Here is a 16,945-nt window from a genome sequence, read left to right as displayed (position 1 = left end):
AAAATACGTGCAAGACCAGATTCAGTCCTGACATGCATGCAGTTCAGCTTTGTTGTGAGCTTCCCAATGTGTAATTTGTTAATGTAGAATTTGTTCCAACATTTTGGGGTAAACAGCTCAACATTCATGGAAATATGACAGCCTGTTTTCAGACACTGATCAAAGTCTGCTCAAAATTATTGGTGTAGTAAATCTATTAGAGTGACTGGTTGTGTGCAAGACAGAACCCAAGGCTGCTTATTGTCTGTGTTCTTTAAAACACTGATGAGCTTTCTTTCCCAAAGAAAGTAGGACACTGAAATGCTGAATATGAGCTATGTGGAGCTTTCAGAAATTTCAAGCACTTCTCCGATCTTCAGTATATAGCATATGCTCTGTCCCCAGGGATCTGTCTCGACTGTCTGACTCTCAGTCAACAGTTTGAACTAGGATAAATCAGATGTCAGGAGTGTAGGAAATATCCTCTTTGTGTATCTGACCTTAGAGAGGTAGATTTACAAAAGCCTTGGGGACCTTTCTCATTTTGCTGGCAGCAGAGGGTGTGCTCCTATATCACACAGCACAGTTATGGTCATGTAGCTGCTGAGGACTCCCTACAGATCAAGGCTGAGCCTGTCCCTGCTAAATAAACATTTGTGCTGGATTCATTCTCCTGCTCTTTCTGGCAGTTGAGCTGTGCCGCCTGTAGAAAAGACATGCTAGATATACCTTTACTCTTACTCTGATGTCTTTTTTTTTTTTTTTTTAACGTAACCCACTCTAAAAGTGTTTTTCTCTCATATAATACGGTGCTGATGAAAATGTTATCAGATGGTTGTCTTTTCATTGGTAGCCTGGACAGAACCAGGTTGAAGTAATTATAACTGTTTGTTTTCCTTCAGTGGCGCACACTGATATTTGCTCCATTTTTAAATGTTTTCCTTCTTTGCTTTCATTTCCTACCATTTTGATGAAACAATTGTAGCTGCTTTGTTTTCTTCTCCGTTTTTCATTTGGCACTTTTAGCATTTTCTTGTACTTGCCATCCACTGTCTCATCTGTAAAATGATTCTGTCTGATTCTGCTCTCATGGCACTGGTCTGTACAGGGGGGATAAATTCCCACATGAGTAATGCCAGATCCTATGTCCAGGTTCCTTCGGCTCTCTCTGGAGTATCATGATGATGCATGATATCAAAGAACTACATAGAAGTGAGCCTCAAACTACCTTCCTTTCACTGCCTTCTTCACATATGTGTGTCTGCCAGTGGTGCCATCTCCACTTCATCTGTTTTCCTCCGTATTTTCAGCTTTTTTTTTTCTTTTCACCCTTCCTTCTGCTACAGTCCATATAAAATATTGTGAGCATATCCAAACATATGCACTTTGTGGTTTTCTGATGTTCCTAGTCTTTGATTACAGGCATGGGTATGAGTAACCTGACTTCAGAGTCTCACAGGGAACAAAAATGTATAGTACAGCATTTGGCATCAATGGCATGTAAAAAAGTGAGTTTAGGGTCCTGGTGTTCACATACTGTCCCAGTTTTATTTTTCCTATGGCTTTATTTTCTGGGTATCCTTTTTTCTCTCTTTTAACATAGTTCTCAAAGTCTCTCAGCCTATATAGGTTGTTCCTGTTGTGCCCAAAATCATGTTTATGGGCAAGGGAAGGACGCCATATATATATATAAGTAAAGCCAAGAATTCATTGTTAGTATAATGAAAATCTTAACAATCTAACTGAAGAATCACCATTAGTCTAGATTTAATTATTACAGAAAAACAAGTAATAATGTAGTCACAGTACTCATGTACAGAAAAGTTGCAATACTAGTAATAATACAATTAAAATTGTAACACAAACACTTCTTAGTTTCTATCCCTTTCCCTGGTGTTAGCTCATCCTTCCCCTGCTCCTCAGGGTCCTAAGGTTGGTGGCTTTGCTCTGGTGTTGGCAGAAGGGGGTGGCGGGGGTACAGCAAGCTGTCAGCATCTGGAGTCCTTTGTGGGGAGGAATATGATGTTCAAGTTGATGGTTTCTTCTTTCTGCCCCCAGGATCCACTTGGGGTCATTTTTACATGTTTACTAACATGCATTTACACCTTTCTCTTTCTTCATTGGTCTGCAGCTCCGAGTTACATCCAAATTTTACATATATGGTGCCTTTTAAGTATGCTAGATGCTGTTTCTTTGTTTTCTTTTTTGCCCCTAAAACTAGTTTTATCCAGCTCTAGGTCTGCATTTTTTTAGTGAGTTGGTTATAGGCATGGGGTCTCCAGTGCCAGTCCTGTGCCCCATCTCTTATCATCCCATGCCTGTACTCCTCTATGCTGCATCCTGTCTCCATTTCTCAAGGCCTCTGCTATCATACTAGGTCAGTATTTCTCTACACTACATCATTGTGTTAGGGTCAGAAATATCTTATTCTACACAGAATAACTGCTTGTTACTGCTATCTATAGAAAACTATGGTTGTACCACGCAAAGATAAATAAAAGTAACACAAATCAGCTATAGTTACCCGATCAATTAGAAATTGCTGTCACAGCTAAACCAAGTGATACAAAGCTATACGCAGGTCAAGAAAATTTCAGACAGAGCAGGCCTGACAAGCCTCAATCCCGAGGCCTTGCAAACTCAGTACAAATCTTACGGCTTGTTACGAGTAATGGCAATACCATATTACAGGGCTACATGGGTTCTCACCTTCCTTGTTTTTACCTATTGCAACAAAAGAGAAAAAGATCTAGTTTTCCACTGGAAAGTCATTTAACTCCTGACTTGTGTTCCTTTTGCCATAACAGCTTGAGATTCCACTGTGCTGAGAGATGCATGTACATAGAATTAAACATGTTTTGCTTTAAAACCAAAGGTCAGATTTTTAAAGCTAAGGAATGAGACAGAGAAGGATTAAATTGTACAGATTTGTAATGGTATTTAGGTGATGATCTGCTTAGTCTTTAAGACCTAATAGTTCTTCTCCCCTGTTTTGATGTAACACGGTGCAAATATTCCCAGACTATTAAGTCTGTGCAGCCCTGTCACAGGGGGACGTACAGCTCAGATCCAGGAGCCATGTAGTTACATTTATATTAAAGAAATATCAGTATGATGAAAAAAACAGCCTAAAAATGAGACATGTCAAGCCACAGAATGAAATGAATATAGAAAAGGGCATGTGGAATAACAGGAAAGCACTCCATACTGGTGGTGAGAAGAAGAATTTTTTAAATTTGTTTTGCTTCACTGATGGGTCAGCAGAATCAAATGGCTGATCTAAACAGTGTTGCCTCAGAAAGGTAACAACTCAGGCTAGGATAGGGAAGGAACAAGTTAGCAAACAAACCTAGAGAGCTTAGAGGTTTTCAGGTCATCTGGGTCTGACAAAATTCACCTTCAGGTAGTTTAATAGCTGAAGCCATTTCAGAGGTATTCATGATTATTTTTAAGTACACGTAAAGACTAGGTGAAGCCCAAATCAACTTCATTTCCTAGAATAGCCATACTGGGTAAGACACAAGGTTGGTCCTTCCAGGGTCCTGTCTTCAGCAATGATCAGTAGTGCTACTTAGAGAAGAAATATAAGAATGGTCAAATATAGAATGATCCTTCTTCTGCACAGTCTCCCTGACAAATGAAATGTCATGAATTTCCTTGGCTAGACATGGTATCTGCATTTTTAGGTTAATAGCTTTTAATGGAATTTTATGATATGTTGAATCTTCAATGAAATATTTTTCTGTTGCTTATTGTTTCTTTTAATTCATGTATACATTTATCCTCCATAACAACCTACAGCAGTGAGTTCCATAATTTATTTAATAAGAACAAAAATTTTCTTTTGTTTTAAACCTAGTGTCTCAAAAGTTTATTGGCATCTCACAGTTCTTGTATTCTAAGAAGCAGTGAATAGCTGTTGTCTTCTTATCTTCTCCACCCCTTTTACCCTTCTCCATTCATGATTTTACATACATTTATTGTATGTCCCTACAGTTGTCTCTTTTGCAGGCTGAAGAATCCTCAGTACAAGAACAGTTGGAAAATCATCCTAGATAATGGTTTACTGCCAAAATAGAATAATGAACCCAGTTGGTTTGAGGGGGTCTGTTCTCAGACTGGAACTAATCTGTATTTTCCTTAATAACTCGGAGGATAGGATAGAGAGAATGTTTATCGTATGTGCAGATGGCAAACAATATAGGACTGGGAGCACCCTCTGGAGGACAGAACTAGAATTCAGAATTATTTTAGCAAATTGGAGAAGTAAGTTGAAAAAAAAAAGGGGGGGGGCATAAAAAATACAAATCTGTGTGCTTAGGTAGAAACAGTTGTCTGTACAAATCCAGCATGCAGGGGGTCTTTAAGCCTCGCAGTGGTGACTAGGACTAAAGCTGCCAAGTTGAACAATGATATGTAGTGGTAAAAAAGGCAACTATCAAACCAGTCTGTGTGAAGAGGTATATAGCATGTCAAGACATGTGAAGTAAGTTTTCTACTCTATCCAATTTTGGCAAGATACAACTGGTGTACAGTGTCTGGTTTTGATCCCTCATTTAAAGAAGGATGTAGATTATTTGGAGAGCTGAAATGAGCTCAGTAAAAATGATCAGAAGAAAAGTTGAAGAAATGTGTAGCTTTTCCATTTAAAATAGAGCAATCTAAGAGAAGACATGGTCGTAACCTCCAAATATATAAAAGATATATAGCAAAATGATAAAATTTTCTCCTTGTCCGCTTGAGATGAGACAAATAACAGGGAACAGAGTAGATTTAACTTAAGAAGTTCACCCTTAAGAAAACATTGACCACACAGATAGTAAAAATAGTAAAACCCTGGAATCAATTGTCTGAGAAATGATATCTCTATTGCTAGGGTTTTTAAGGATAGATCAAACATCCGTCATGGGTACTTAGGTCTAATTGATCTTGCTGTAGAGCAGAGGGATGGACTAAGATGACCTCTTGGGATCACTTCTAGTCTTATTTTCTATGTTTTTTCATCTGCACACATTGAATTATTTATGCATTAAATGCTGCTTAGATAGATTGTTGATTGATTAACATTTATTTTCATTAAAGAATGACTTCAAAACTGCAACTGAGAATCTGCATCAAAAAGAACAAGAATTAAACATAAGCAGACTAACCTTGGAAGAAACCCAGAGAGAATTAGAACAGAAGCATACAAAATATGAAGAACTCAGGAAATCATTTTTAAGTAAGTATTATGTAGCTCTTCTGTGGAGTGGGACTTTCTCTTGCTTTTCAGAAAGCATTTTTACCATAGTCCTTTCTCTGTGGTTCAGGTGAGCAGTGAAGCAAGCAGAAACTGAGCTCTTTGAAACAATTGGAATCTGTAGACATGGCCATAATATAAATTGGAAGTATTTAAAAACAATGCCAGACATGCTAAACAGATCACTTACCAACAGAACCCAGTTTTCCTTATAACAGCTTAACTTTAATGTTCAGCCATTACACTGTCTAAAAATCTTTTCCCTGCTTTTTAGAAAGGAAAGATGAAGAAATGAAAGCCAAAAGAGCCATTGAGCAGTCAATCAAGACTACTGGGAAGCTCAAGGAGGAAATGGTAACTGCTTGAAACTTAGCTTAAACTTTTCTGTGAAGTTCCCACCATCAGCTTTATCCCCTCCCAGTAAAGAATAGGCACCCATTGAGACTGGGGGTGACAGGCTGGGGCTTGGGACATACCTTCCTCTCTGTTCTTGTGCTTCTGTGACCTCATGTTTGGTTCCACAGTTGCTTCATGTAGGGGGTTTCCATCTGGGCATGCTTCATAGCTCAGCTCAGCCTGTGGCCCAGCATTTGTAGCAAGCTGCCCTTATGCTTGATTTTGCATCCCTCAGGCATGTGAGCAGGCCAAAAAGAAGCTAGGGGTTACTCAGGTGAAAGAAGGCCCCTTGTGAACCTGCTCCCATTCAGATGCTTGCTACTGCTGGGGCAGGAGATTCTGCTGCTTCAGTAATTCACATCTGAAAAACCTTTCTGTATCCTTGCCTCTTTATCTGTCTTCCTTAGTTCTGACTTCAGGCATTTCAATCAGCGCCAATGTGAGAAGAAAGAAAACTGTATAGCTGTGGGGGTAGATGCAATGGTTCAAAAAGTCTTAGGCATGGTGGATCTACTGTTCCCCAGCCGGACAGTCCCTACAGAACTGGCACAGTGAGTCTGCCTGTCCACCCCACTCAGACCTGCTGCAGCTGGTGAGCCTGAGCACAGCAACCACAGTGCACGTGAGACCTGCTGTGCCCATGCTGGCCATTTTTGCAGTGCGCACACAAAACAGTCTCAGCATGTACCGTGGCCGTTTGTCTAGGTGTGCTGCGCCTCAGGCAGCCTGGCCAGAGCTGGCTCCAGCTGGGCTGTACATTCTAGGCACACAATCTGATTCCTTCTGCTTTTCGTTTCTCTGCCAGAACAAAACTTCTAGGTAGCAAAGGTGTTTATTTGCATCTTCTGGTGTTAATGGGAAGGATTAAAGGTATTTAGTTACTGAGAAGTCCATAACTGCTTTGTATGAAAGATACCAAATAAACTACATGAAGATGAACTCTGTTGTGGTGCAGATCAGATTGCAGGACTCATGCCCGAGTGGCCTGATACATAGGCGAATCTCTCTGGTGACTGCTCCACAGAAGCCATATCAGCACAGAAACTCTCTCTGGTTCAGAGAAAGGGGACCTGTTTCTCCAACCTAGCAGTACAGTGCAAAAACAGTTGTGTACAGCCGGACATTCAGTGACAGAAATGTGATATTTCTGCCATTTGGGGTGGCTCTGTGGTAGGGATGTCACTTCATGTCAAAGCTGATTCCTTTCTTTTGGACGGTGAGCAATTGCTCCCCTTCTCTGTATCACTTTATTCTCATTGGTAAGAGGGTTTAGATACCTGTCTCAGGTGGCCCTTTGAAATTTTTAGATGAAGGGTACCACATAGTAAAAACCCTTTTCAGTTTGTTCAGAGTACAAAAATCCTATACAGAGTTAAGATCAGTTAGCACTAAAGGGTTTGTTTACAGCTGGAGCTGAGGAATCAATTGCGGATCAAGCGTGACACTGCGTTAGGCCAATTGAAAAATCATACAGAGAGTATGAAGTGGCTGGAAAGAGACATCTACGAGATCAACAGAAAACTCGACATTGTGAACAATGAGAACTGCAGATTAAAATTAGTGAGTATATTGAGGGCTGACAGCGTTCCTTCTCAGTATGAAGACCCTGTTCTAGTGCTGCTTTTTTACTGCATTTTTTTCCAAAAGTGTGGTGTTGATAGCTGTTGTGCTGCCTGCCAGAAGGCCCATACCCAGCTAAGTGATGGGATGTAGCTTCCCAAGTGAGGTAGATGCTGAACTCTTGCCCTCAGAACAGTGTACAGCTAAACACGAACAGGCACTCAGAGAGGCTGGGGGACCTCCATCTTTGGAGATGTTAAAAACTCAACTGTTTAAGGGTCTGAGCAACCTGATCTAATGTCAAAGTTGGCTCTGCTTTGAGTAGTGGGATGACCTCTTAGTGTCCTTTCCAACCTAAATTATTCTGTGATTATATGATATTTTTATCATGATAGGAGAAACACTGTAAATCAGAGAGGGTTAATCAAGTATAAGAGCCTCTTCAGCACCCACTCAACAAATAGGTCCTCTGGTCAGCCACTCTCAGCAAAATGGCAGGGAAGCAATCCTGTTGACTTCTGGTGAGTGGAGAAACCTCTGTCTTTTCCCTGGTGCATCCAGCTCTGGTCTCAAGCAATACAGTTTTGGGGCACTTCCATCCTGTCTAAGCACTCAGGTGCTGAATCCTCACTGGAAACGACTGGGCTTAGATACCAAAGTTCCTACTTCACTTTTGAAAATGGGATTTAAGCTGCCAGGTTATCTGTATGCCTTTGGAAATATTCTGTATAACTTTGGGGCCCTTGGCTATCAGGCTAGTGGAACTTCCTTCTCCATAAAACACACAAGGAAAGCTTGTAAAAGCAGTGTCATTGCCAATTGGTGTCAGGCTGCTGTTCAGAACTGGACCCTACGTAGGCTAGCATTGAAGATGCTGGGTAGCAGCTGCTCTGTGGCTCTATCTGATTATATCCTCATGGAAACAAAGGCTTCCATCAGAAAGGAAACCCTTGTTTACAGTACAAATATTCCTCCCCTTATGCACGGTTCACTAACAGGCCTGAGAAGCTCTGGGTTGGATTTTTTTTTTTTTTTTTGATGCCCATATTGCACCAGGAAATGCTGTTTATTGTATCTGACCTGGGCCGCCTAGCACATCTTAGCCCATCCTGGGTGTAGCTCAGGGGACAGCACAAACCAACGATTAGTTCAGTTGCCCCACTGTGGATGAGTCCATCCTCTCATGGGGAAGAGAGTGGGGAAGAGTTTTACTACGTGGGCATGACGTGGGCCGTTCCACTTGCTCTCTGTGCCCTGACCTATTTTATTTGGTGGTATAGACATAGCTAGCATATGTTTATTTTGGCAACTGTTAAAATTTGTTCAACAAGATCAAATGGATGCTGTTGTCAAAAGAAAGCAAGTCCTGAGGAATACATTAACCTTGTATATCTGTAAGTTAAAAAAAAAAAAAAAGTTTCTTCTTTCTGGTCTCTTTAAAAACTGTGAAACTGTTTAGAAACTATTTAGAAATATTAAAAACTGTGACAAGTATTTGGCTGTAATTATTTTTTCACAGTGCAATGCACAGATAAAAGAAGATATTTTTGCAATGAATTTTGAAGCAGAAAACCACAAGTCAGCAACAGCCAAAATCCTGAATGACCTAGCAGTGCTTCATGGTAACATGTTAATAAATATTTCAAAACAAAAAGTGATTTTTTTTAAGAATATCTTTGAGTCCTTATTTCTTGTTTGCAGAGCTTCCTACCATGTTTTAACTTTTGACTCTGTTGTAGATCTTCTTCTGAAGGGATGGTCAGAGGACAACTCTATTCAAAAGGTGAATTTCAGTTTTGTATGCTACTACTTTGCATAAATTCTTTTCTTATCATGTCAAAAACAGAATTTCATCCTACAAATAAGGCGTTACACTTTTTGAAATCATACAGGGAAAAAGTATTAAACTTGTGTTTTCTAGCTGCTGTGTGCCAGCATCAGGTAGTTAATGAAAAGCTTCCAGCAGAGCTGCAGGTTTGGTGGCCAGGCAAGCTATGGAAAAACAAGATAAACAAAAGAAGTGTCATAATATTTTATGAGTTTTTTATTTTTAAGAAAAAAGAAATTCTACTTTGTCTCATTACAGGAATTTTTGGAGAATGAGCGGGAAATACTAAAAGCAGTGACAGCTCTAATAACAAAAATTCAGCAACGAGAGAAAAAGATCAGTGATATTAATAGCAGGCTACAAAATAAATTGGAAGGACTCGATTCTCTATTTGAAAAAACATCCAGAGTGGCTCACTGTAAGATACACCAAACCTATTCTTTTCCTTTTCTGCTCTTTCTTTTTTTTAAACCCATTGGACTTCTGTTGAATATGTTCATTTTAGCAGCTTGTTAGGAAATAGTAGTACAGCTGTGTCATACCAGATCACCCTATTTGCAGATCTAGACTTAGAGTCACAGTGGAAAAGCTGATGCATTTATTAGCAGAATTAGGCATGCCTTATAACACAATCTGAATATTATTATCTTTAATTTCCACTTCCATGAGATTTGTGACAATGACAGTGAGGGGGCTATAGAAAATACTCTGAGTGTCACTGATCTTTGCAGAATTATACATTAGCTTTTCCACAAAGGATAAATAAAACTAACAAACCCTTGGTCCTGCAGTTGTTGTTGCATGGTTATCACTGTAGGACTACATGGTTAATTAATATTTATGGTGTCTAGAATTTTACACATGGGCAATTTGTACTGCTGTTTCAATTTAAATCAACAATATTTTATACTGCTGTCTTGGAGGGTGATAGGACACAGGGGCCCTAGGCTCATACAAGCAAAATCACTTGCTTCAGGTCCTCTTTTTAACTCAAATCCTGCAGACTTTGGCTTTCATTGTTAGTTCAGAGAGTTCTTATCTGTAATGAGTCACAGGTTTGGTCTTTGTGTGGCTACGGGCTTGTTACAGATTCTGTCTTTTAATCATGTTGTAAAGTTGAAGGGCTACGGCATTCAGGCTGCTTTGAAATCCTTGGGTCTGGGTAATGTGCCAGGAAGCTAGGGAGAGGGGTGAGGAAGGGCATCTCCCTGGGAGAGGCGAGGCATGGTGAAGAGACTCAGTGCCAGTATTATTTTTGGTGTGAAACGTACAGGGCAAGCTTCTAGATAAGGAGCCTACACAAAAATATTGCTTGGTCATTCAAAAATATCTATTTATTTAGTTACATCTGCCTAACACTCTGTGATTGTCACTGTGGTTTTTTTATGCTAGTGAGAGCAGGTGATGAAGAGAGTTTATTAATTTGTATTTTACATTCCAGATTCGGCTGAAGGCTAAAACACTGGCGCCCAGAAGGAAAGGTAAACGTTTGGTTATGCCATGCATGGCCCATACAGTTCTCTGAGTTCCTGTAAGCTCTGCTTTTAATAGACTCCCTGATTCTTGGACATTTAAAATTAATATTATTCTACACCTAGCAATAGATGTACTCTTCACTAAAGCTAATTTTTGCTTGAGATTTGTTGTTGCTTTTCTTTTTAAAAACAATGTATAGCCTAATTTTTAAACCTGGTCCACATTGTCCATACAGAATGCACATAAAAGTGTACAGACATCATTACTGTACATTTGTAAATGGCTTTTTCTGCATGCTGCTGCATTAGCTGCTCACTTATCCACTGCACATGTACTAATGTGGCCACTGTGCACAGATATAGGCACAAAACTGTGCTTAGGACATTTTAAAGAAAAATGTGCCTATGAAACTGTCAGTTACTGGAAATTGGTATTTTAATATGTGAATTTAAGACTGTATTTTTAGAACTGTCCTCTAGACTCATGTGCCTGCAAATTACATTTTGTATGTAGCAGTATAGACAGAATTTGTTTGATTTCCTTAAGGAGATCAATTACTTCCTTAATCCCTAAATAAAACCTTGTTTCTGCATGCAAGATTTATTTTGTTTGTGCACTATTTTTAGCAGCAGTGAACCTGTCTGTTAACTGGCATTCCAGCGAACAAAGGAAACATATCACATTTAACAAAATTAAACCCTCTATTGAGAAAGGCTCTTAGCTGTTGAACAGAGGACAGCGACACCTCGAGGTAGACCAGCTGAGAGAACACCCAAACCAACCTCTCCACAAGCTGCCTGCAGGCGCTGTCCCTTTTCACTGTACCTTTACTTTGAAGTGCGGTTGTCCATAGCAATATGGAGAGATGATGATACAATATGAAATTTTCAGGAATATAAAGAAACTTTAGGAGAGTAGTAGAGAAGTGATGATGATATCTCCTGTAGGAGATAAAGCCTCTCCTAGTTCTTGTTTGGGTTTTTTTAATCTGTGCTATTTTTTGTCTACATTGGGTTTAGATTACCCTCAAGGCTGCCCACATTGTCTAGATCTGCTACTATAGTCATTCTGGCTGTTTATAGCATTCCAATAGCGATATTGTGTAAAGATCTGTGATTGGGATAGCATTTATGCCAAAGATGCAGTTATTCCTCTCCTTTCTCAGCTGCTAAATTCCACCCCTGTATGACCACAGCTGCTGTTGTATTATGGCTGCTGCTGTGGCCACACATCAGACTGGTCCAGCTGAAAAAAATCAAACCGCAAAAGTTGTACACTTTTGGCACTACTAACAAACTGACCAAGCTGGCATGAAGCTTTCCCACAGCAAGAGGTAGCTAAGGTGACATTGCTGAAAGAGGTAGACAGGGCTATATCCATATATAATTACTAAATACTTCACAGGCTTTATTTATATATATATATATATATAAATATAAATAATCTTACATACTTCACCTGCAGCAAGTGGTTTGCTGACAGAAGTTTTAGGATCACACTAAAGTTTTTCTCTTCCCCTAGGTGGAAAGCTGTAGTCAGGGTATAAGAAAATGACTTTAGTGGGAAAGGATGCTACTAATCAATCAGGAGGAAGTCTCCATACCTGAATCAAGTACATAGAGTATAAAATATACTTTAGAGAACTTCACAATGTATTTCCTCTCCTTCCCAGCAAAGAGTGGTGAAGGGGAGGTGAGAAGAAGCTCGAGAGTTTTTTTTTTTTTTTTTTAGTCAAAATGAAATATTTGAACTTCCTTTCCCTTCTTGGTCTCAGGAGGACAATAGTTCCACATGGTGGGTGAAAGAAGCTAGAAAATCTCATGAGAACCAAGTTCTGTTATTGTTTTATTCAAACAACATCTAAAATATTGTATTAGGAAATAAACATATACAAGCAAAAAAAGTGTACTAGAATGTGTCACAAGCTTTTATACAGATTCACAGTGATAAATAGATACAAAGACATTCCCTTTGATCTGTTTAAGCTATTTATGAAGAATAAAAAGTGCAGCTTTTTCATATTCCATAAACTCACTCAGAGATGTTTCACCTTGAAGTTTTGTACACAAATAACTTCTTTTAAAACAGAAGTTTTCAGATGCATAACAAGCACTAAATTTGCTTAATCCAGACAAATAGGACAGCATTGTTGGCACAGGCTCTTTAATGTCCATTTCCACCTTCCGAGAGTATGCGTGATGGCTCAGTATACTTTGCAGTCAGCAAGTAGAAGAGGGCAGGAGCAGGTACCAACGCCAGCAATGGGAGGTCCTGCTCAAGCTTATCCAGTTTGGAAATGGAAATGATTCCGTAGGCATGAAGTAACCAGTGGCTGAAGAGGACAACAAGCCTTTTCTTCCTGACAAGAAGATCCTTGAAAGACTTGCAAAATAAACACAGAATCCCGTTAGCATTCAGCCTGTTACCAAGCATCTGATGTTTAAAAGAAGCTGCAGGTAGTGTACAGAGACACTGCATGAAGCCTGAGTCTGAGCCTTTCCAGTACATAATACAATTTCTCAGCATACCACAAGAGAAAAGTCTTGCAGGAGCTTCCTCCAGCTCATAAAGGAAGAGATTTAAATACAGAATACACTGCTGAGAAAATGCAAGAGACAAAGCCTCTACTCATTTAAGTATTTTTATATTATGAGTTTTAACAGGAAAAACATGTTTACCTACCTCCACTTCAGAAGCAGACATGTACACAGCCAGTGTAACCAAAGATAACACCAGTATGATATATGGAAAGGCATAATCTAGAGGCAAACATTGAACATTTTAGAAGGAAAAAGAATGTATGATCTCTGCTGAAAAATATCATTGTTCCACATATAACCAAGGCTGCGAAGTAAACTAAGCTACTGTAGCCCACCTGTTAGCATTATATCAAATGTGCAACAAAAAGGGTCAGCCAAGCATGACTATTCTGTGCTTTAGTCAGGTTTTAAATTTAACTTTTGACAAGTGCAAATGATGCTAATATTTCTAGTTACAGTTACTGTACACTTAAATCACCAATTGAAAAAGGAAGACAGGAAAGCAGTCTGGCTGAGCAGGGATTTTGTGGCAGCTGTCTCCTCCCATTTCACAAGTATGCTGGAAGCTAAAGCAAAGGATAGCTAATTCCCCAAACTTACGCTTTACTCCATTTCAGAAATCAGATGCACTCTACCTTAGAGTGAAATTAACTCCCTCTAGGAGAAGCATTCAGTTTCCATTTATACCCCACTCTGTTCCCTTTTTGGAAAAAGGGACAACCTCTAGCAGCACAAGCACAGGGAAAGCAGTGATGATCAAGAGCCTGGTTAGGAAAGGCCTACTAACAAGCAACCTTTTCAGATAAGATGCCTCACAATCCACAATAACCTTACACAATATCCTCACTTGCAAAGAAAAAAAAAGAAAAAAAAAAATTGTGTCCCTTCACTCCCCCCTCTTTAGTCATCTGTTAACGTGTGATTACAGGTACTTTTGTTTAGTGTTATAAGCAGAGAACTCACAGAGCAGGCCTCCTCCAACCGCCTGAAGCACGGTGAGAATAGGGAAGAAATAAAGTGCTGCATAAATGCTTTTAAAGCGATCAGACTTTCCTAAACCACAGGCAATTTTCTTAACCAGAAGAGGTCGAAGTAGCATCATTAACACAAGACAGAAGGCATAGTATATAAACACAATTGTGTACCTGCAAATAAAAGAGAGATGGGTTAAAATTTGCAGTTCTGTATGTCCTGCAGACTCATTTACATCCAGGAAATTTCGGATTAGTGAGAATCAATTCTAAAGAACTTACAGTCTAAGGATATTACAGGAGGGCAATATGCAGACACAGAATGACAGATTGCCTCTTCCTAGCTCAAACAGTCAAGATGTAGCAAACATGGGAGCAAAATGAGTCTTATGCTTAATAGCTAAATAGTCTAGACTATGCCACCTTCTTTGGCAGCAAGAAAGAAGCTGATCACAGAAAGCTCCCTGGAATACTTATTTGTGAGGTTTCCATCATCTGTAAGAATACCAGCAATTGTAATCATGCCAGCAGCTTGTGACAGGATGGACTTCCCCTGCACAGTCAGGATGTAGCAACAGGAAAACACAGAAACAGAAACTGCTAGACAGCTGGTTTGTTCTGATTCAGAAAGTTATTAGGTGTTTCACACACAAGACTGCTCAGCAAATTGAAAGACTTCAAGGGTTTTGATACTCATTGGTCCAAGTTATATATAACCGAACACTTTCTGCAGCTTTGAAAAGAATGTATATGGATAGAAACAAACTTGTACAAAAGAAAGTGACGGATACAAGTACAATAGCCTTTATACTCACAGAGGATAGACTGCTTCATGAGTGCAGTGCACTGTGGTGATGTAATCAGGACTTGGATTGTAAAGCATCGTATACCAGTCTGAAAGCTTCTTTACCTTGCAGGAACGGATATACAGAGAGCCAACTGGATCACTCACAAGTAGCGTAATAATTGCTGCAATACTGCACTCAAACAAAGCCGTGACATGTTGGAACAGTGCACTGGAACTGTGGAAGGAGAGGGAGAGATTTACTACTATTTTGCTACCACTAAAGTAAATCTAAAAGACAAGTGAAGAGTGGAGACCCATACAATACAGAACCTCCTGCAGAGTTAAGAGTCACTATGACTGAGGATAGGATAAACCTGCTTGAACAAAAAATGAAGTTTTCTAAGCTGAACATAAAAACTAATGTGCAATATATCAGATGACTGATACACTCACTCATACATAAATTATAAACAATCCGGATTCCGCTATGCTCAGCAGATGCTCAGTTGGGAAGAAGTCTCTTTGCCACTTGTGGAAGCATGGAATAAAGGCATCACAAAAGCATGGCGCAAATCTAGCCTTTAACTCATACATGTGAAGAACTCTCCTTGAGAGAATCAAGAGGAAAAGACTATCTCAATATTCAGAAGGAACAGTCATGAAGATTCCATAACTGATTCATAAAGAGGATGTTTATCAAAATGTGAAACATATTGCATCACTTTTGTAAAAACAGAGTGTAAATAGAAAAAAAAAGGCATTTTTTCTCCATATAAATAGGTGAATTAGATTATTTCAAAAAATGGCAGAGGAAGAGCTCTAGACCAATGGAAATATCTTACACAATTAAACATGTGCCTTCATGGACCCATACGTGCCCTCCAGCACACTCAAAGCTGAGGTGCTGCTGCATCAGTGCAACTAACAGCTTCAAGTGCTGGCAAATTCCATTCAGCATCTCAGACTGATCACATATGGTTATGAGATTTCTTTAAAAATAAGTTTTGGGTTTTTTTAAAGGAAGAGTATACTAACCTCTTTTTTCCTGAATACCATTCAATAAAGAACCAGTGTAAAACCAGGGGAAGCATGGCCATAAAGCCAAGGTATAGCCAGTCATAGCGGTCTGGAGATTCGATACATTCACGACAGATTTTGTTGTCATCAGTTCTTTGTCCTCTAGGACATACCTAACAAAAGCACAAGACTGTATTTACAAAGCATCCAAGTACCAATAGCCAATAATTTCAACTGCTGAAAAAGTAGCTTGAAGTAGTACTGGGACGTGAAGTTTTTCAGATTTTTAAGGAGATCAAACATCAATCTCAATAATTTCTCCAGCTTATACTAGCCTTGCACTCTCTGGCCCTTACTTGCTAATATAAACAAACATGATCCATCTTAAAAGGCTTCATCCTAGACTCCCTTCTTCTGTCCCGCTGTCACTACATCTCACTTTCATTACTAAGCTCACTCACCAGGCCACTCACAACCACTGTCCCACAGAGTTTCTTGCTTCTGGTTCACTCCACCCTCCCTGGATCCTACCCTTCCTTGTACTCCATTAAAATCAATGCGCAATCTCCAGAGATCTCTTCCTAGCGAAAGCTCAGGACCAGTACACTGCTCTCCTCAAGGAGTCTGCTGCTTTTGACACAGTTCTCCATACCCACGTCTTCTCCACCTTCTGCCACCTGCCCCCTTGTCTGGCCCCCTGGTTCTCACCAAGCCTTCAGCACCCCCGCAGGAGGGCCTTGCCCTGAGTGGCTCCTGCTTTCCATAAGGAGCTGCGCAGAGCTGCATCCTCCCTTCATAGTCTTCATCTTGACCTCTTTCCTTGGGGTACCAAAGGGATAAAGCCAACAGTGGTCTGCAACCTTGCAATCCCAGTTGCCCAGGACCTGCTTCAGCCCCCCCACCTGTCCCGCCCTCCCGCACTTACCCCGCAGTCCCCGTAGGTCTCCAGGGAGCCGTTCACCGACAGCACGGTCCTGCCGCAGTACAGCCCGAGGCAGGCGGGCTGGATATCCACGGCTGCGGGCAGAGGAGAGACCGCGGTGCTGCAGCGCTCCCTCGCCTCTCGGGCCCCGCGCACCGCGCACGGCTGGCAGCGGCTCCCCAGAGCCCAGAGCAGCGAGCGGGCCCCCCCGGCACGGCACCGCCGGGGAC

The 16,945-nt window shown here is 40.3% G+C and overlaps 2 protein-coding genes across 3 annotated transcripts in view; one reads left to right on the top strand and one right to left on the bottom strand.

The window, feature by feature from the left end:
• Positions 1–11,717, top strand: part of LOC112976270 (coiled-coil domain-containing protein 175-like) — a 31,683-nt gene extending 19,966 nt beyond the window's left edge. Inside the window, exons 14-19 of the mRNA XM_026087290.1 lie at positions 5,062–5,200; positions 5,493–5,572; positions 7,022–7,174; positions 8,694–8,796; positions 8,914–8,957; positions 9,261–11,717. Coding sequence (XP_025943075.1) covers positions 5,062–5,200; positions 5,493–5,572; positions 7,022–7,174; positions 8,694–8,796; positions 8,914–8,957; positions 9,261–9,518 — 777 coding nt within the window. The 3' untranslated portion in view covers positions 9,519–11,717. The remainder of the gene's footprint in view (positions 1–5,061; positions 5,201–5,492; positions 5,573–7,021; positions 7,175–8,693; positions 8,797–8,913; positions 8,958–9,260) is intronic.
• A 579-nt stretch (positions 11,718–12,296) lies between these two features.
• JKAMP (JNK1/MAPK8 associated membrane protein) lies at positions 12,297–16,927 on the bottom strand. Of its 2 annotated transcripts, XM_026087295.1 has the most exons (7): positions 16,719–16,927; positions 16,502–16,612; positions 15,812–15,966; positions 14,805–15,011; positions 13,982–14,163; positions 13,161–13,237; positions 12,297–12,860 (listed from the first exon to the last, which is right to left on the bottom strand). In XM_026087295.1, exons 2-7 carry the CDS (start codon positions 16,577–16,579, stop codon positions 12,642–12,644), a joined length of 918 nt encoding a protein of 305 aa, XP_025943080.1. In that variant the 5' UTR covers positions 16,580–16,612; positions 16,719–16,927; the 3' UTR covers positions 12,297–12,641. The 2 variants fall into 2 exon arrangements, with proteins under 2 accessions (XP_025943080.1, XP_025943081.1); XM_026087296.1 differs by lacking the exon at positions 16,502–16,612.
• Between the last annotated feature and the right edge of the window lie 18 nt (positions 16,928–16,945).

This window comes from Apteryx rowi, unplaced genomic scaffold, assembly GCF_003343035.1.
Source record: "Apteryx rowi isolate R43461 unplaced genomic scaffold, aptRow1 scaffold_710, whole genome shotgun sequence".
NCBI classification, from domain to species: domain Eukaryota; kingdom Metazoa; phylum Chordata; class Aves; order Apterygiformes; family Apterygidae; genus Apteryx; species Apteryx rowi.
This window is presented reverse-complemented; position numbering and strand designations above follow the sequence as displayed.